This window comes from Eublepharis macularius, chromosome 1, assembly GCF_028583425.1.
Source record: "Eublepharis macularius isolate TG4126 chromosome 1, MPM_Emac_v1.0, whole genome shotgun sequence".
NCBI lineage: Eukaryota > Metazoa > Chordata > Lepidosauria > Squamata > Eublepharidae > Eublepharis > Eublepharis macularius.
In genome coordinates this window covers 157,813,094-157,826,289 of record NC_072790.1, presented here as the reverse complement: position 1 = coordinate 157,826,289, position 13,196 = coordinate 157,813,094, and the positions used below count along the sequence as shown (strand labels likewise).

General features: G+C 40.2%; 1 protein-coding gene across 1 annotated transcript in view; it reads right to left on the bottom strand.

The window, feature by feature from the left end:
- EFCAB2 (EF-hand calcium binding domain 2) overlaps positions 1-13,196 on the bottom strand; it is a 59,702-nt gene that overhangs the window by 22,198 nt on the left and 24,308 nt on the right. Inside the window, exons 2-3 of the mRNA XM_054981154.1 lie at positions 6,519-6,603; positions 1,141-1,213 (exon numbers count right to left, since the gene is read on the bottom strand). Of these exons, the coding sequence (XP_054837129.1) occupies positions 1,141-1,213; positions 6,519-6,603 (158 nt within the window). The remainder of the gene's footprint in view (positions 1-1,140; positions 1,214-6,518; positions 6,604-13,196) is intronic.

The following is a 13,196-nucleotide window of genomic DNA, read 5'->3' as shown; positions in this document are numbered from 1 at the left end:
CTCAGTGGCTATCCTTCAAGGATTCCTCCACTCCCATCCCCATTGGAACAGTCAGTTCTCTTCTTCTGATGTGACTGTTGATTACTGAAGAGGGTGGATGCATCTTATTCAGGTGCCTCAGCTTTGACCATTCCACCTTGAGTGACTCTGCTAGGAGTTTAGACTCATGACTAAGTCTGTGTTCCTGACAGTGTTGCTCTCAGCTTCACTGACACACTCAAACCCCTCACGACGTTAAGGTGTGTATCCATGAGGAGGCATATTTATTCACTTTATTTTATTTACTTTATTTATAAACAGTTCTTCTTGCTGAAACTATTTGAAAATAAACAGATTGCAAACACAGTATATTTCCGTGCCAAGACCACGGCTATACAGCCCGGAAAATCCACAACAACCATCGTTCTCCGGCTGTGAAAGCCTTTGACAATACATTGACAATACAGTATATTCCCCTTTACATATTACCTAAGCCATGTCAAAACTGCTTTTTCCAAGAACAGCTTGAACCCAACTTGAATAATGTTTAAATGACACTGCTGCATGGATGAAATCCAATCATATGGGATGGAATCAGCAGTCTTCCTGGTGAAGTATCAAATACATTGTTAAGACCTGTTCAAGTGGCCCTGGCCCTAACCATACATTTGGGTCTTTCAAAAGTTACCCCATCCACATAGCAGCTGTTCATGGAAAGTCAAACAGAAGTCCAGCAGCAATCTCATGAAGTGAGCTCTGGACTCATGAAAGCTTGTGTTGAAGTAAATGTAATTAATCTGGAATTCTGTTTAATTATGCTGCAATAGACGAACACAGCTACCTCTCTGGAATTATCATCACAGAAAAGCAATTCCCATGTGACTTGTGTCCCCGTACATTGCCAGAGCTCTCTAATTTAACACAAGAACAGTGTAGCACTGTCCCTGGACTTCACATTCAGAGAAGTGGTATTGGTAACAATACCAATGCTGCTCCTATAGGAACCCTAGGTGTTTCTACAAGGCAAACTGAGATGCTGTATTTGCTGAATGAAAATCCCATGCATTATACTTCTAACTTCTGCTAATATAGGAAAAAAGATCAGATACCCTGCATTGTTTAAAGGTGTAAAATGGTAGAATTTAAAAATATGTAAATCACCTCTGCAAGCATATCATGTAGATCCCCTTCACTTGGACAGCAACCTAGTGACCTTATAATTGTGCCAATCTCTCTGAAATACAGAAAATGTTCATTAGTAAATCTACAATAGAATGTAAATCTTCCTTATCAACAGAATTTTAAAATCATAAATGTTTTCAAAAAACCATCAGATATTTTTGCATGAAGGGACCTATGTTGCTTTTTTGCTTTCAGTGTGAAAATCCAAGATGAGTTAATTGTCACAAATGAATTCATAATATCAAAACATCTTAAAATATCATAATTGCTTCTTTGCTTCAAAATAGACAAGGTTTTGGCACTACATAACAAGGCAGACATTGTTCCTTGACCCCTTCCAATCTGGCGTCACAGCTAGTTATTGGGTTGACAATACATTAGCAGCCCAGGTGGATGATATACATCTACAGAAAGACATAGGGAGTACCTCATTGTTTATCCTGTAGCCCTTTCAGCAGACTTTAATATGCTTGATCATATTATTTTTTACCATATGGAACACCTGGCTGAATTAATAGGAATGACATGCCTTTCTTGTTGACTAGGTCACAGTGAAGATTCCAATTCATTTCTCTTGGATTTGCTGAATAGGATACCAGAAAGATCAAAACAATCACCTGTATCATTTAATATCTACATGAGGCCATTGAATGAAATTCATTTATTTGGGGTAAGCAGTCATCAATATACTAATGACACTCAGCTCGACAGTATGTATCTGCTCTACAGCAGGTATCTAGGTCCTAAATCAGTCATCGGAAGACAGAAACACACCAAAATTGAATTCAGACAAGACAGAAGTGATGTTAGTTGTATATGCCATCATTTTGGAAGAGACTGATTTACCTGTGATTGATGGGGTGTAGATTTCCTTGAGAGATCAGAAAATACTCTTTGTTCTTAGCCTGCTTTACAAGACCTTGGTAGGAGTTGTTGCTAAGAGAATATTTTTCCATCTCCACTTACTTCATAGGCTCTCATCACTTCTAGAATGGCCTGACCAGGGCCTTTTTTCAGCAGGAATGCAGTGGAATGGAGTTCCAGCACCTCTTGAAAATACTCAGCAACAGCACGTGAAAATAATATTATTTCAAAGAATCTTGTGTGTTTTTCCCTCATTTCCCTCTTGAGAGTTCCGCCACCTCTTTTCCCAGAAAAAAACCCCTGGGCCTGACCATGCTTTTCTAACTTCCAGGCTTGACTACTGAATGTACTTTATATAGAGCTGCCTCTGCTCAAAAGTATTATAGAATGCAGTTACCAGATTGCTGTTGGATAATGTGCATGTATACAACCTGTTGCCTATTTGCTTCCAGGTTCAATAAAAGGCACTGGTCTTACTTTTTGAAGTCTTTTATCACTTGGTGCCCACTTATCACATGCCTGAAGGACTCTCTCTTCCCATATAAGACTTGAACGGAACAGTGAAGTCTGTTTGTGGTGCCTTTCACCTGCCAGGTTAGAACTGTGGCGAAAAGGCTATGGGCCTTCTCTACAGAAGCTTCTGCTTTATGGAACCATATTCCTCATCAGGTATGGAAAGCCATATCACTTTTATCTTTCTGGAGAAACTGCAAGACTTTTTTTATTCGGCATGGCTACTGATGAATGACATTGGTTGGCTATTTCAGTTTTTGTTATTATACTTATTGTCTTTATGTATTTCAATAATCTGTTAAGACACTTTAAATAATGGAAAACCAACCTAGAAAGTTTTAAGATTTAAACAAATAAATGAATAAGATCAGTGCCTTCATGTGCTGCATTTTTTTTTAAAAAAAATACAGGACTAATAGTTTCAGGGTCAGTCAGTTTGACACTAGGGAACAGTTAAACCCCATCTCCCTTTCACATACCCTACCCTCTCTCAGTATCTCTCCCACCCACCCCCCTTTTTATTAACATTTAGCCTGAGGTCTTAACTTTGATTAGATTTAATTTACTGTTCTTGTGAACTGAGTTCCAGAGGAGTTAGCCGTGTTAGTCTGTAGTAGCAAAATAGTTAAGAGTCCAGTAGCAGCTTTAAGACTAACCAACTTTATTGAAGCATAAGCATTTGAGAGCCACAGCTCTCTTCGTCAGAGAGAGAGACAGTACAAGGTGCTACTATCTTAGAGAAATTAACCAACAGTTGACATTTTTGCTATAAGAAGGGTATAACACCTCCAATTTGAAGGTTAGTTTTAAGGGAGTAGATCCTACTTCTATCCTACCACACCACTGAGCAAAGTTGGAATCCTGCTTCCACCCTAAGAAGACTTCCTCCAACTTAAGTGGAAGCGTAGTCGTTAAGTGGTTGGGATGTGAATTAGCACTCTACTGGTTCTAATTCCACTATTGCCATGAGCTCAGCAGGTGGCCTTGGGTAGGCCACTCCTCTCAGCCCCAGCTCCTCAGCTGTACTGTGGGGATAATAATAACACTGACTTTGTTCACTGCTCTGAGTGTGGCACTAGTCTGTCCAGAAAGGCAACTACTACTACTACTACTACTACTACTACTACTACTACTACTACTACTACTACTACTACTACTACTAAGCGGAAGCAAGACTTGTTGGAGCATGGTGGAATCTGCCTCAAGATTTATGAATAAAACTGGGACAAAACTGGTTCATTCAGGTTACAAAGGATATCCGAGAGTTCCATAGAAGACATTTTTAGTACTTTGATTAACTAGACAATGCTATATTTTCATCTCCTGTCACAAATTATTAATTACTGCTAAGCAAACAAATGTTATGGTCTCCTCCCCACCACCATTGTATTTGACAATGTATACTTGCCGGCTTCAATACAAAAATCTGCATGTACATTTTTATATTTGCATTCAAGCAGTTCCATATCAAATCATTAACTACATTTTACACATGTGAGTGTTTAACTGTGCAGTCCTAGATAAAATTATACCCTTCTCAGTCCATTGACTTCAGTGGGCTTAGAAGAGCGTAACTCTGCTTAAGATTGCATTGTAGAATATAGTTCATCAAATGGGCCTGCCGGATTGTAAAGAAAAGTACTCAGTTGTACATGTACAATCGCCATACAGTGGAGGCTTTTTCTGGATTGGGGCTATTATAGTTTCTACATTGCATAATTTGAAATACAGGTTTAACTAATCTGTTTGGCTATTCATAACCTCCTTTCAAATAATTCATCTGCAAAAAAGAACATGAGCAAATTTCATAAATGAAAGAATACCATATGATACAGGATCTTAAAAAGACACCCTTTAGGCAGAAAACAATACAAAAAGACTGGAACTGTTTCTATGCTAAATATGCTTAAATATCAATGTATAAACTGAACTTTTATGAACTCTTCCCACAAACTTAAGTCAGCTTGATCTTTAATAGACTTGATGCGTAGCACATAACTTCAAGAAAAAATTCTTTTATTCAGATTATAAGATGACAATGGACCACAGAAATGTAAAAAAATCAAATTGTCACAACTTTTTGCAGACAACATGACTAATTTTTGACATTCCTTCACTTGCTATGAATAAATAATCTAAAACATTTATACTGAGAAACACATTTTAAAGTTATGATGAATTGTATATTTAAAACTACTTCCAGTTTATTTGGTTTTCTCCTCCAAAAGACACTGGCTAACTAAACACGAGCAAGCAACTCTGTTTCAAATCAAAGGAACTGTAACTTCTTGCTAAGTGAGAAAATGGTTCAAAATTTGGGGGGGGGGGGTGTTTCAAAGTATATTTACCTCATTTATACTCCATCTTTCTCCCCAATAGGAACCCAAGGTGGCTTACATAATTCTCCTCTCCCAAACCAGTACATTCCTTGTCTGCAAGTCTATGTGGAAACAAGCCATCCTATAGCTACTATGCTGTCTTCCTAAATCAGCTGCTATTATTTAAGAAGAAATTTCTGTCACAAAAGCTTAAGAGGCATCCTCGCTACCTCTAGCATAACTGCCTCCAGAACTATCTTGCAAAAAGTGTTTCATTTTGGACTGATGTTAAGGAGAGAGGAGTCCTGCAAGTACCTGTAAGATAAGGCATAGTGGGTCACCAGCAAGCCAATCTCTCCCCAATGATCTAAGTGGCCCCTAAAAGCTCCTGCACAGTTTAATGTTTGTTTATTTTTATTTACTTTATAGCATGCGTTTCTCACTGAGACTCAAAGGGCATTAAAAGCAAGGCAATCAGACTACATAAGACATGCAATAAAAAGCAGCAGGACAGCATTAGAATTAGAAAACAGTGCAAACAAAACACTTTCTAAGGAATGATAGAAGGTAAACAATGCAGAAAGTGGATGTAGAAGACAATGCTGTAAAACTGAGATTATACATACAATGTGATCCTATTCTCTTATTAAAGCATCCTTCTGACTGTTCCATTATACTATAGTTCTAATGCTTTTAATAAAAATGCCTCCCTTAACATTGCTGTTTGCACAATCTGCAGAATAGAATTTATTTATTTATTTAAAACATTTGTATGCCACCTTTCCACCCAAAACAAGTTCCCCAAGGTGGTGAACATCAAAACACTAAAACAATTTAAAACAACATTTCAGAACAATTTAAATTTAAAACATTTTAAAAAGTATTAAAACAATTCAATAAATAAGGCTACACAAACACACGGCACAAAGAACACACTGGAGGGCCAATAACAGTTACTGGGGATATGCCAGACAGAACAAAAAAGTATTTACCTGCTGGTGGAAGAAAGCAATAGAGGGGGAGAAAAAAAGGTTTGTTGCAACAACTGAGAAGGCCACCTGTCTAGCCTCAGATGGTGGTGGCATCAGGGGAAGGGCCTCCAAAGATGACCAGAGTGAACGTGTAAGTACATATTGGAGAAGACAGAGCTTAAGCTGGTCTCAAGCTGTATAGAGCTTTAAAGGTCAGTTCCATACTGATGATATCTGGTCTCGAACAACCACCTTCTCAGTGCAGTCCATAAGGAATTATAAGGAACCATAAAGCATTCTTGGAACATAGTCAAAGCAATGCTGATGGTGGCTACTGCTCCAGCACAAGGAATAAGGCAGGTTTGAAGCACTGGAGGACTAATGTTTGGAATATAGTGGCAAGTCCAAACTACACTGTTTGGCAGAGCACAGGTTCAGAATGTACTTTACCTCGACTTTCAATTTACATGGTCCTAGATTATATATTATTCACAACTCTTATTGTAAAATTTATCTAGAATGTTTTGGTTGTTTTACAAATAATCCTTATAAATACTTCTCTGGAACAATTATTTGCCTCTTTTTGTCAATAATATAACACTTTTTTAAAAAATTAAAGCTGTTAGAATTTGCAGTAATTGTGTTCTTGCCTAAATCAATGTAATATTTCTTAGAGAAGGATTTTTCAAACCTGACATCCACAGTTTTATTGCACTCATGATCAAACACCTCAAAAGCATCAGTGATCTTCTTCTGGGTCTCTGCTATTATAGATTCTGGAAAATAAAACAACACCCAAATGATTATGCTTTAACTTCCCATCTTAATCTTCCCATTCTCATTTGACTACACAAACGCACGGCACAAAGAACACACAGGAGGGCCAATAATAGTCACTGGGGATATGCAAGACAGAACAAAAAAGTATTTACCTGCTGGTGGAAGAAAGCAATAGAGGGGGACTGCTAAGTTTACTCTAATTTTTCTTTATTTTTGAGAAATTAATTGTGAGAGGCCTACTGGGCAGAAGTAGCCTCTACCAATACAGCAAGTTTAGAAAGCTTATTCTAAACCAGTGATGGTGAACCTTTTTGAGCCCGAGTGCCCAAACTGCAACACAAAACCACTCATTTGTTTCAAAGTGCCAACACTGCAATTAAACCTGAATACTGAGGTTTTAGTTTAGAAACAACAACTCATACAGTTGTCCAAACTAATTAACATATTTTGTCTTAAAAGCGCTCCCCGCCCCCGTCACAAATGAAAGTAAAGGAGCAGAGCAGAATGAATGTAAGCAGCTTGCGTTCCTTTGGAGCCCAGCACCACTTGCCTTGCACTCATTCATTCATTTTCTCCCCCCCCCATCACAAATGAAAGTAAAGGAGCAGAGCAGAATGAATGCAAGCAGCTTGCATTCCTTTGGAGCTCAGCACCATTCACCTTGCACTCATTCATTTTCTCTCTCTCTCTCCTCCCCCCCCCCCCCCGCCCCAGTCACAAATGAAAGTAAAGGAGCAGAGCAGAAGGAATCCAAGCAGCTTACTGTTCCTTTGAAGCCCAGCACCACTCAGCTTGCGCTCGGAGGAAAAGGAATCACGTGAGCGGGGCCAAAACCCACGTGACCTCTCTTCAGCTCTACTGGAACGCCATTCCTGTGCGTTTAGACTCCAAATGAGCCCTGGGAAAAGGAATCATGTGGGCGGGGCCAAAACCCACGCCTCCAAATGAGCCCTGGCTTGCGTGCCCACAGAGAGGGCTCTGCATGCCAGCTGTGGCACGCATGCTATAGGTTCACCATCGCTGCTCTAGACCAACTAAAACAACCTTATGCTACTGGTGTGAAATTCCTCCAAAGGCATGTAATAATTCTAATGGAGCTTGCTAGTGATCAATGTAATAATCAATCAAGGGCTTAATATGATCTTAATATTCCAGTTAACTTTCTCTAGTTTTCTTGAAGATCAACTCTGTTGTCACTTTATGCATTATGTGATTCCAAAATGACACACACACACACACACACACACAAACACACACACACACACACACACAACCTTTATTGGCATGTCAGAGCAAAAAAAGGTACAATAAAATTAGTTGATAGCTTCCCTGATACAGATTGCAGATTGAAGAAAACTTGGCATATTAGAGGTTATAGAAAAGTTGTGACCAGATAGTAATCGCTGGACCTTGACATTATCAGAAAGGCTGCACCATGAATAAAGGAGTTCAAAGGTTTGTCTCGGATCTTAGAATAAAATAAATAGTATAATAGAACATGGGAAACAGATTCAATGACACCCAGGCCACAAGGGCATTTTCTGAATTCATAAGGGGTCCCTTGGCACCTGCCAATGAAAATGGCCGAAGGCAGTATGTTGAATCTTGCCAGCATTAGCGCCCTTCTTTGATGGGGATCAGTTAGAGAGCAGAAATAGGCGGCTAACTGGCCAGATGACAGAGGCAGTCCCAAGTGAATTGGGGTACAGGTTTTCCTAGCTGCCTCAGCCAGGTCCTGAAACTGAATGTCTAAGAGCCTCCGTTTAATTGTCTGAAATGCTGTTGGAGCAGATGCAAGATAAAGTGATTCTCAAGATATACCCATACACCTAACTTTTTTGTGGATTAGCTCCAACCACTTGAATTCGTGGAAGTCTGAGAGCATTAGAAAAGTAAAGGAATTTGAGTTGGAATTAAATAGAAGGCGAAGCCAGAATTTGATTGTTAGAAGCCAGGCCCAAGTTTCCAACATCTGTCCAGTTTCAAGACAGATTGCAGCGTATGGGACACAGTTAGGAAGACCCAGAGTTTTCCGTAGGAATTAGGAAATAAGACTGTACCCCCTCTATTGAGTGATTGACTGTACTAATCCATACGGGCACTCCATAAAGGAGTTGAGAGCTCGATTTGGCATTAAAGGCTTTTAAAGCCATGCGAACGTGTCTATTGCCTCTCAGATAGAAAAACTGGGTGATAGCGGCTGCACTATTTCTTGCTACATTGATAATACCTTTGCAGTGTGTAGCCCATCCACCTTTGTAGAAAAAGTTAATCCCCAGATATTTAAAAATTTTTACCTGCTCAATAGGATTTCCTTGAATTGACCATGCAAACGGTTTCCAGGCTTTAGCAAAGACTATAATCTTTTGTTTTCTTATAATTCAAAGTTAGCCTGTTATTATTACAATAGATCAAGCATTGATGTAGAAGTCGCTTTAGTCCAATTGGAGAGCATGATAATATAATGGTATCATCCGCATATAGGAGAATTGGAATATGGCAGTAGCCAATTTTGGGAAAATGACCGTCAATTTCGGACAGGGTAGGGGCCAGATCATTTAGAAACAGATTAAACAATGAGGGGGCAAGAATGCTGCCCTGTTTGACCCCTTTGCAAATTGGACTTTTAGGGGTTAGATTTCCTAAAAGGGTGAATTTAACCTGACAGCTAGTGTCTGTGTAAGTTTTTTAACTAAAAAGAGTAGGCTGGGCTTGTTTCGGCAGCACATATACTAAAATTGGAACGATTCCAAAATGAACAATGATGTAGTGGCACAGGGATGGAACAGAAGATTGTAACAGGTACCAAATGCTGGCCATTTTAACACAGTCTATAAATCGCGCGAGACTCACGGAAGGCTGCCGGCTTCCTCGCGATTTTTAACACCATCCGATTACAAAACGCCGTAAATCCCTGTTTGTGACGTTTTGTAAACAGATGGCATCAAAAATTGCGAAAGGAAGCTGGCAGCCTTCTGTGAGTCTCACGCGATTTATAGACAGTGTGAAAACGGCCACTGTCTTCACCCAATCAGCCTCTATACCAACTGCACTCCTAGATACAATTCACCTTCTCTACCAGTAATATAATTTGGAACATGAATGTATATAGAGAAGCAGAGGGTTCACTCCCCTAACATTTCTAAAAAGAACATACATCCAACAGCTGTTGATCAACTGCCAGAAATAATTTCTTTTCCTTCTTTTTCTGCTCCCCAAATGCCATTTTGGTGAATAGCTTCCTTAATCTGAAGAAAACAGGTGAACTGGAAGGAACCAGAGAACTATATTTTCTTATTTTGTTTTGGTTTTGACTGAAGTTTTTCTCATTTGGTTCTGGTCAATATAAGTTTGATTCCCAATTCTGCACACTTAAACGGATTGTTTATTTATTACATTTATGTACCACCTTTCTGCCACTGCATTCAAGATGGTTTAAAATTCAAAACAAGTGCCTGCAATATAATACGAATGACAAAAAAGAAAAAGGAGAAAACTCAGGTACCAACTCTTACATTATTTATACCATGGTGACATGACCAGATGGAATCACCACCGCAGGTATGGGAGGGAATATCCAAATAGTAGTTAGTCCAAGATAGGCCAATGAAGGAGGATTTGCTGTTATACCTCCCTCTGATGCTACTAACAGGAACTGTTGGTTCCACCTGGGGAAAATATATTACTGATATTATGATGCTGATTTGCATATGGTGGGTGGGAAGGAGGAACATATGGGTGCTGGCAGGAAGAGGAAAATAGGAAATGGTGTGGGGAGGAGGATACAGAGGAAAGGGGGGTGGTCCCTGCAAGTCCTCACAGGTTCCCCAGAGGCTGCCAAGGGGAGTGAAGGAAGGAAAGGTGAAGATGGGGGGGGGATCAGGGTACCTCCCAACATTATTGGGTTCAATGACAGAAGGCGGCAGGATAAAAGTAGGTTGGCTGGTAGGTAGGAAGGAGGGGAGAAACAGGAGAAAGGGAGAGGGTATGAGTTTTCAGGGAAGAGAAAGAAAATAGTTGGGGAGGGGAAATGAGATTCCCCCTCTCCACAGGTCTTTGCAGGTCCCTTTCTTGTTCTTCATATTCTCCACAACTTTTTGGATGCAATCCTGATCTTTTATTCCAGAACTGCAGACCTTTTATTCAGACAACTTTTCTCTTTATTGGAAATTACAGCATTACCATTGATTTCAAGAGCATTTGATTATTTTTCAGTCAAGATCTTGAAGAATGTATGATTGCATGAGATTTTGTCAGGATGCTATGAGTTGAATTCCAATACTTTAGGACTTTTAGATTACTCTTTGTGAGCAGTGGAACACGAAATTCTCATTTTTTTCTGACTATTCTCATCTGAACGTAGCAGCGATAACATTTTCCCCTAGAGTACCAGGATCCTCAAAGCAGCATTCTGTCTGCTTTAAAATTTCTTCTTCAAAGGACCATTATTGAAATCAGTGAAGGGGAAAGAAGCAATTATACTGACACAGATACAACAATCAGTGTTGTTAAGAAAAAGGCTTTCAGTTGATGAATTTTTCTAAATTCCATCATAGAAGAGTTTATATTAGCAAATGTTTACCATCAGTTGTATCTATCCATTAGAAACATATCAATTTCAAATCCTTTTAATTTCTTTAACGTCACAAAGCAGTAGAAATTCTTTGAAGAAGGAATGCCATCAGAAAAACTAGACCGTCTAGACAAAGATAAAACAGTCTGCCAAATGGGGCCAGCAACCACACCACTGATGGGGAAAAGTCTAGCCTCAGAATATTAAAATTTGACGGTCTGAATTGCTCTTTTCTTCCATGCAAAGTATAGTCTAATTCTCAGGCGGATTCTAGTTTCTACTGATTTAACTAAGGTTTGAAGATGCTTTTACAATCAGCTCAATTTGAGTTTATTTCCTGAAAGGACACATATAACGCAATATAGTCAGTTCATGAAAGATATTTCCAGTTTAATAGCATAAAAGATACAAGAAACACCTCTTTGCATCCTCATGTATCTACATATTCTATATAAGCAGCAAAGGAAAAGTTTGAATTTTATTATATCATTAATATAAATATAGGATATTAACCCATCTGCCACTGAAATATCAACATGAATTTGCCTTAACAAAATTAAAAAGCAGGGACCTTTATAGATACACATTCTAATAGTAGCTATCAGGGGTCATTTCGTAGAAAAAGAGCTGGAGGAACTCATTAGCATAACTCAATAGCATATGCCACGCCTCTTGCTATCACCGGAAGCATGTCATTAGTATAACTGATTTGCGATTCAGTTTCGTTTTCTCGGCCATGTCGGACGCTCCTCTCCGCAGGTCCGGGAGGAAGCGCCCGAGCAGCCTGACCGGGCGGCTGATCTGAGAAGATTACCCCCAGAACTCCCAGTGAGGGAGGCAGGGTCCGGAACACGGCGGGAAGAGCCCCCTGAAATCGATGCAGGGGGTAAATTGCCCGTTTGTTCCTATGGAGGCCGGCAGATGTGCGCGGCACCTCGTGTGCTGCCGGGCCATGGAAAACGGCAAAGAGCAGAACTAGGCAGAAGCCTGTAAGTAAGCGAATCCCTTCTGTTATTACAAGCGCACGCGAAGGAGAGGTGGGATCTGAAGCTAAGAAGGCTCGGGTTTCTTCCCCCTCGCTGAGTTTCAGAATTTGGTTGGCGGTCCCCCCCCCTAAAATGGCGGCGAAAAAGCAGAGTCCCGCTTTGGGCAAGTCAATCTCGGCTGCCCTGCAGGGGAAAGGAGAGTCGCTCGAGAACTTGGTGAAGAGGTCGGTTATCAAAGCCATAAAACCCTTTGTTGACAAGCTGAATGAAACAGATCAAAGGGTGGGCTTAATTGAGAGCGAAGTGAAAACCATTAAGGAAGTAGCGGGGGGGCAGAGAAATCTGCTCGGGAAAATGCGTCACTCGTGAGGGCAACGAACAAAGAGTTAAAGCTGGTGGAGAACCAGCTGATTGGGCTACAAGTGGAACGAACACAGACAATTTTGCGCCTCCAGAACGTGAAAGAGGAGGAAAATGAGGGTTTAAGGGATCTTGCCTCGGAACTATTGGCGACACCCGCGAGGGCAACTAAAGAAGAGGTAGAAAGCGCCATTTTGGAAGTCCGTCGGGCTTCTTCAAAATATGCAACGAAGCGTCAGCTGCCTCGCGAGATCATCATCGATTTTTCATCTAAGAGGATCCGAGACACTATCCTATATAACTCATACAATGCGGACCTGGACTTTCTGGGTAATAAGGTTCCATTCCTAGTTCGGAAAAGGAGATTTAAGTATAAAAGGTTTGCAGCTCTTCTGAGGGAACGTGGAATAAAGTATAAATGGTTATTTCCGGAAGGTATCTGGTTTAGTTACAAAGATCAAGCTTACAAGATAACATCAGAAGATCAACTAAGGGATTTTGACGACAAAAACCAAGAATTTCAGCAAGACACCAAGCAAGAAGAAAAGGATTTGAAGTCTGAAGGGGGGCGGTTGCAGCTGCTCAGAGAGAACTGCGTCCGAGGCCCGGGGGGGCGGGGGGAGGAAGACTTAATTTGGATTGTAATCTGTATTTTGCAAGGTCAACCACT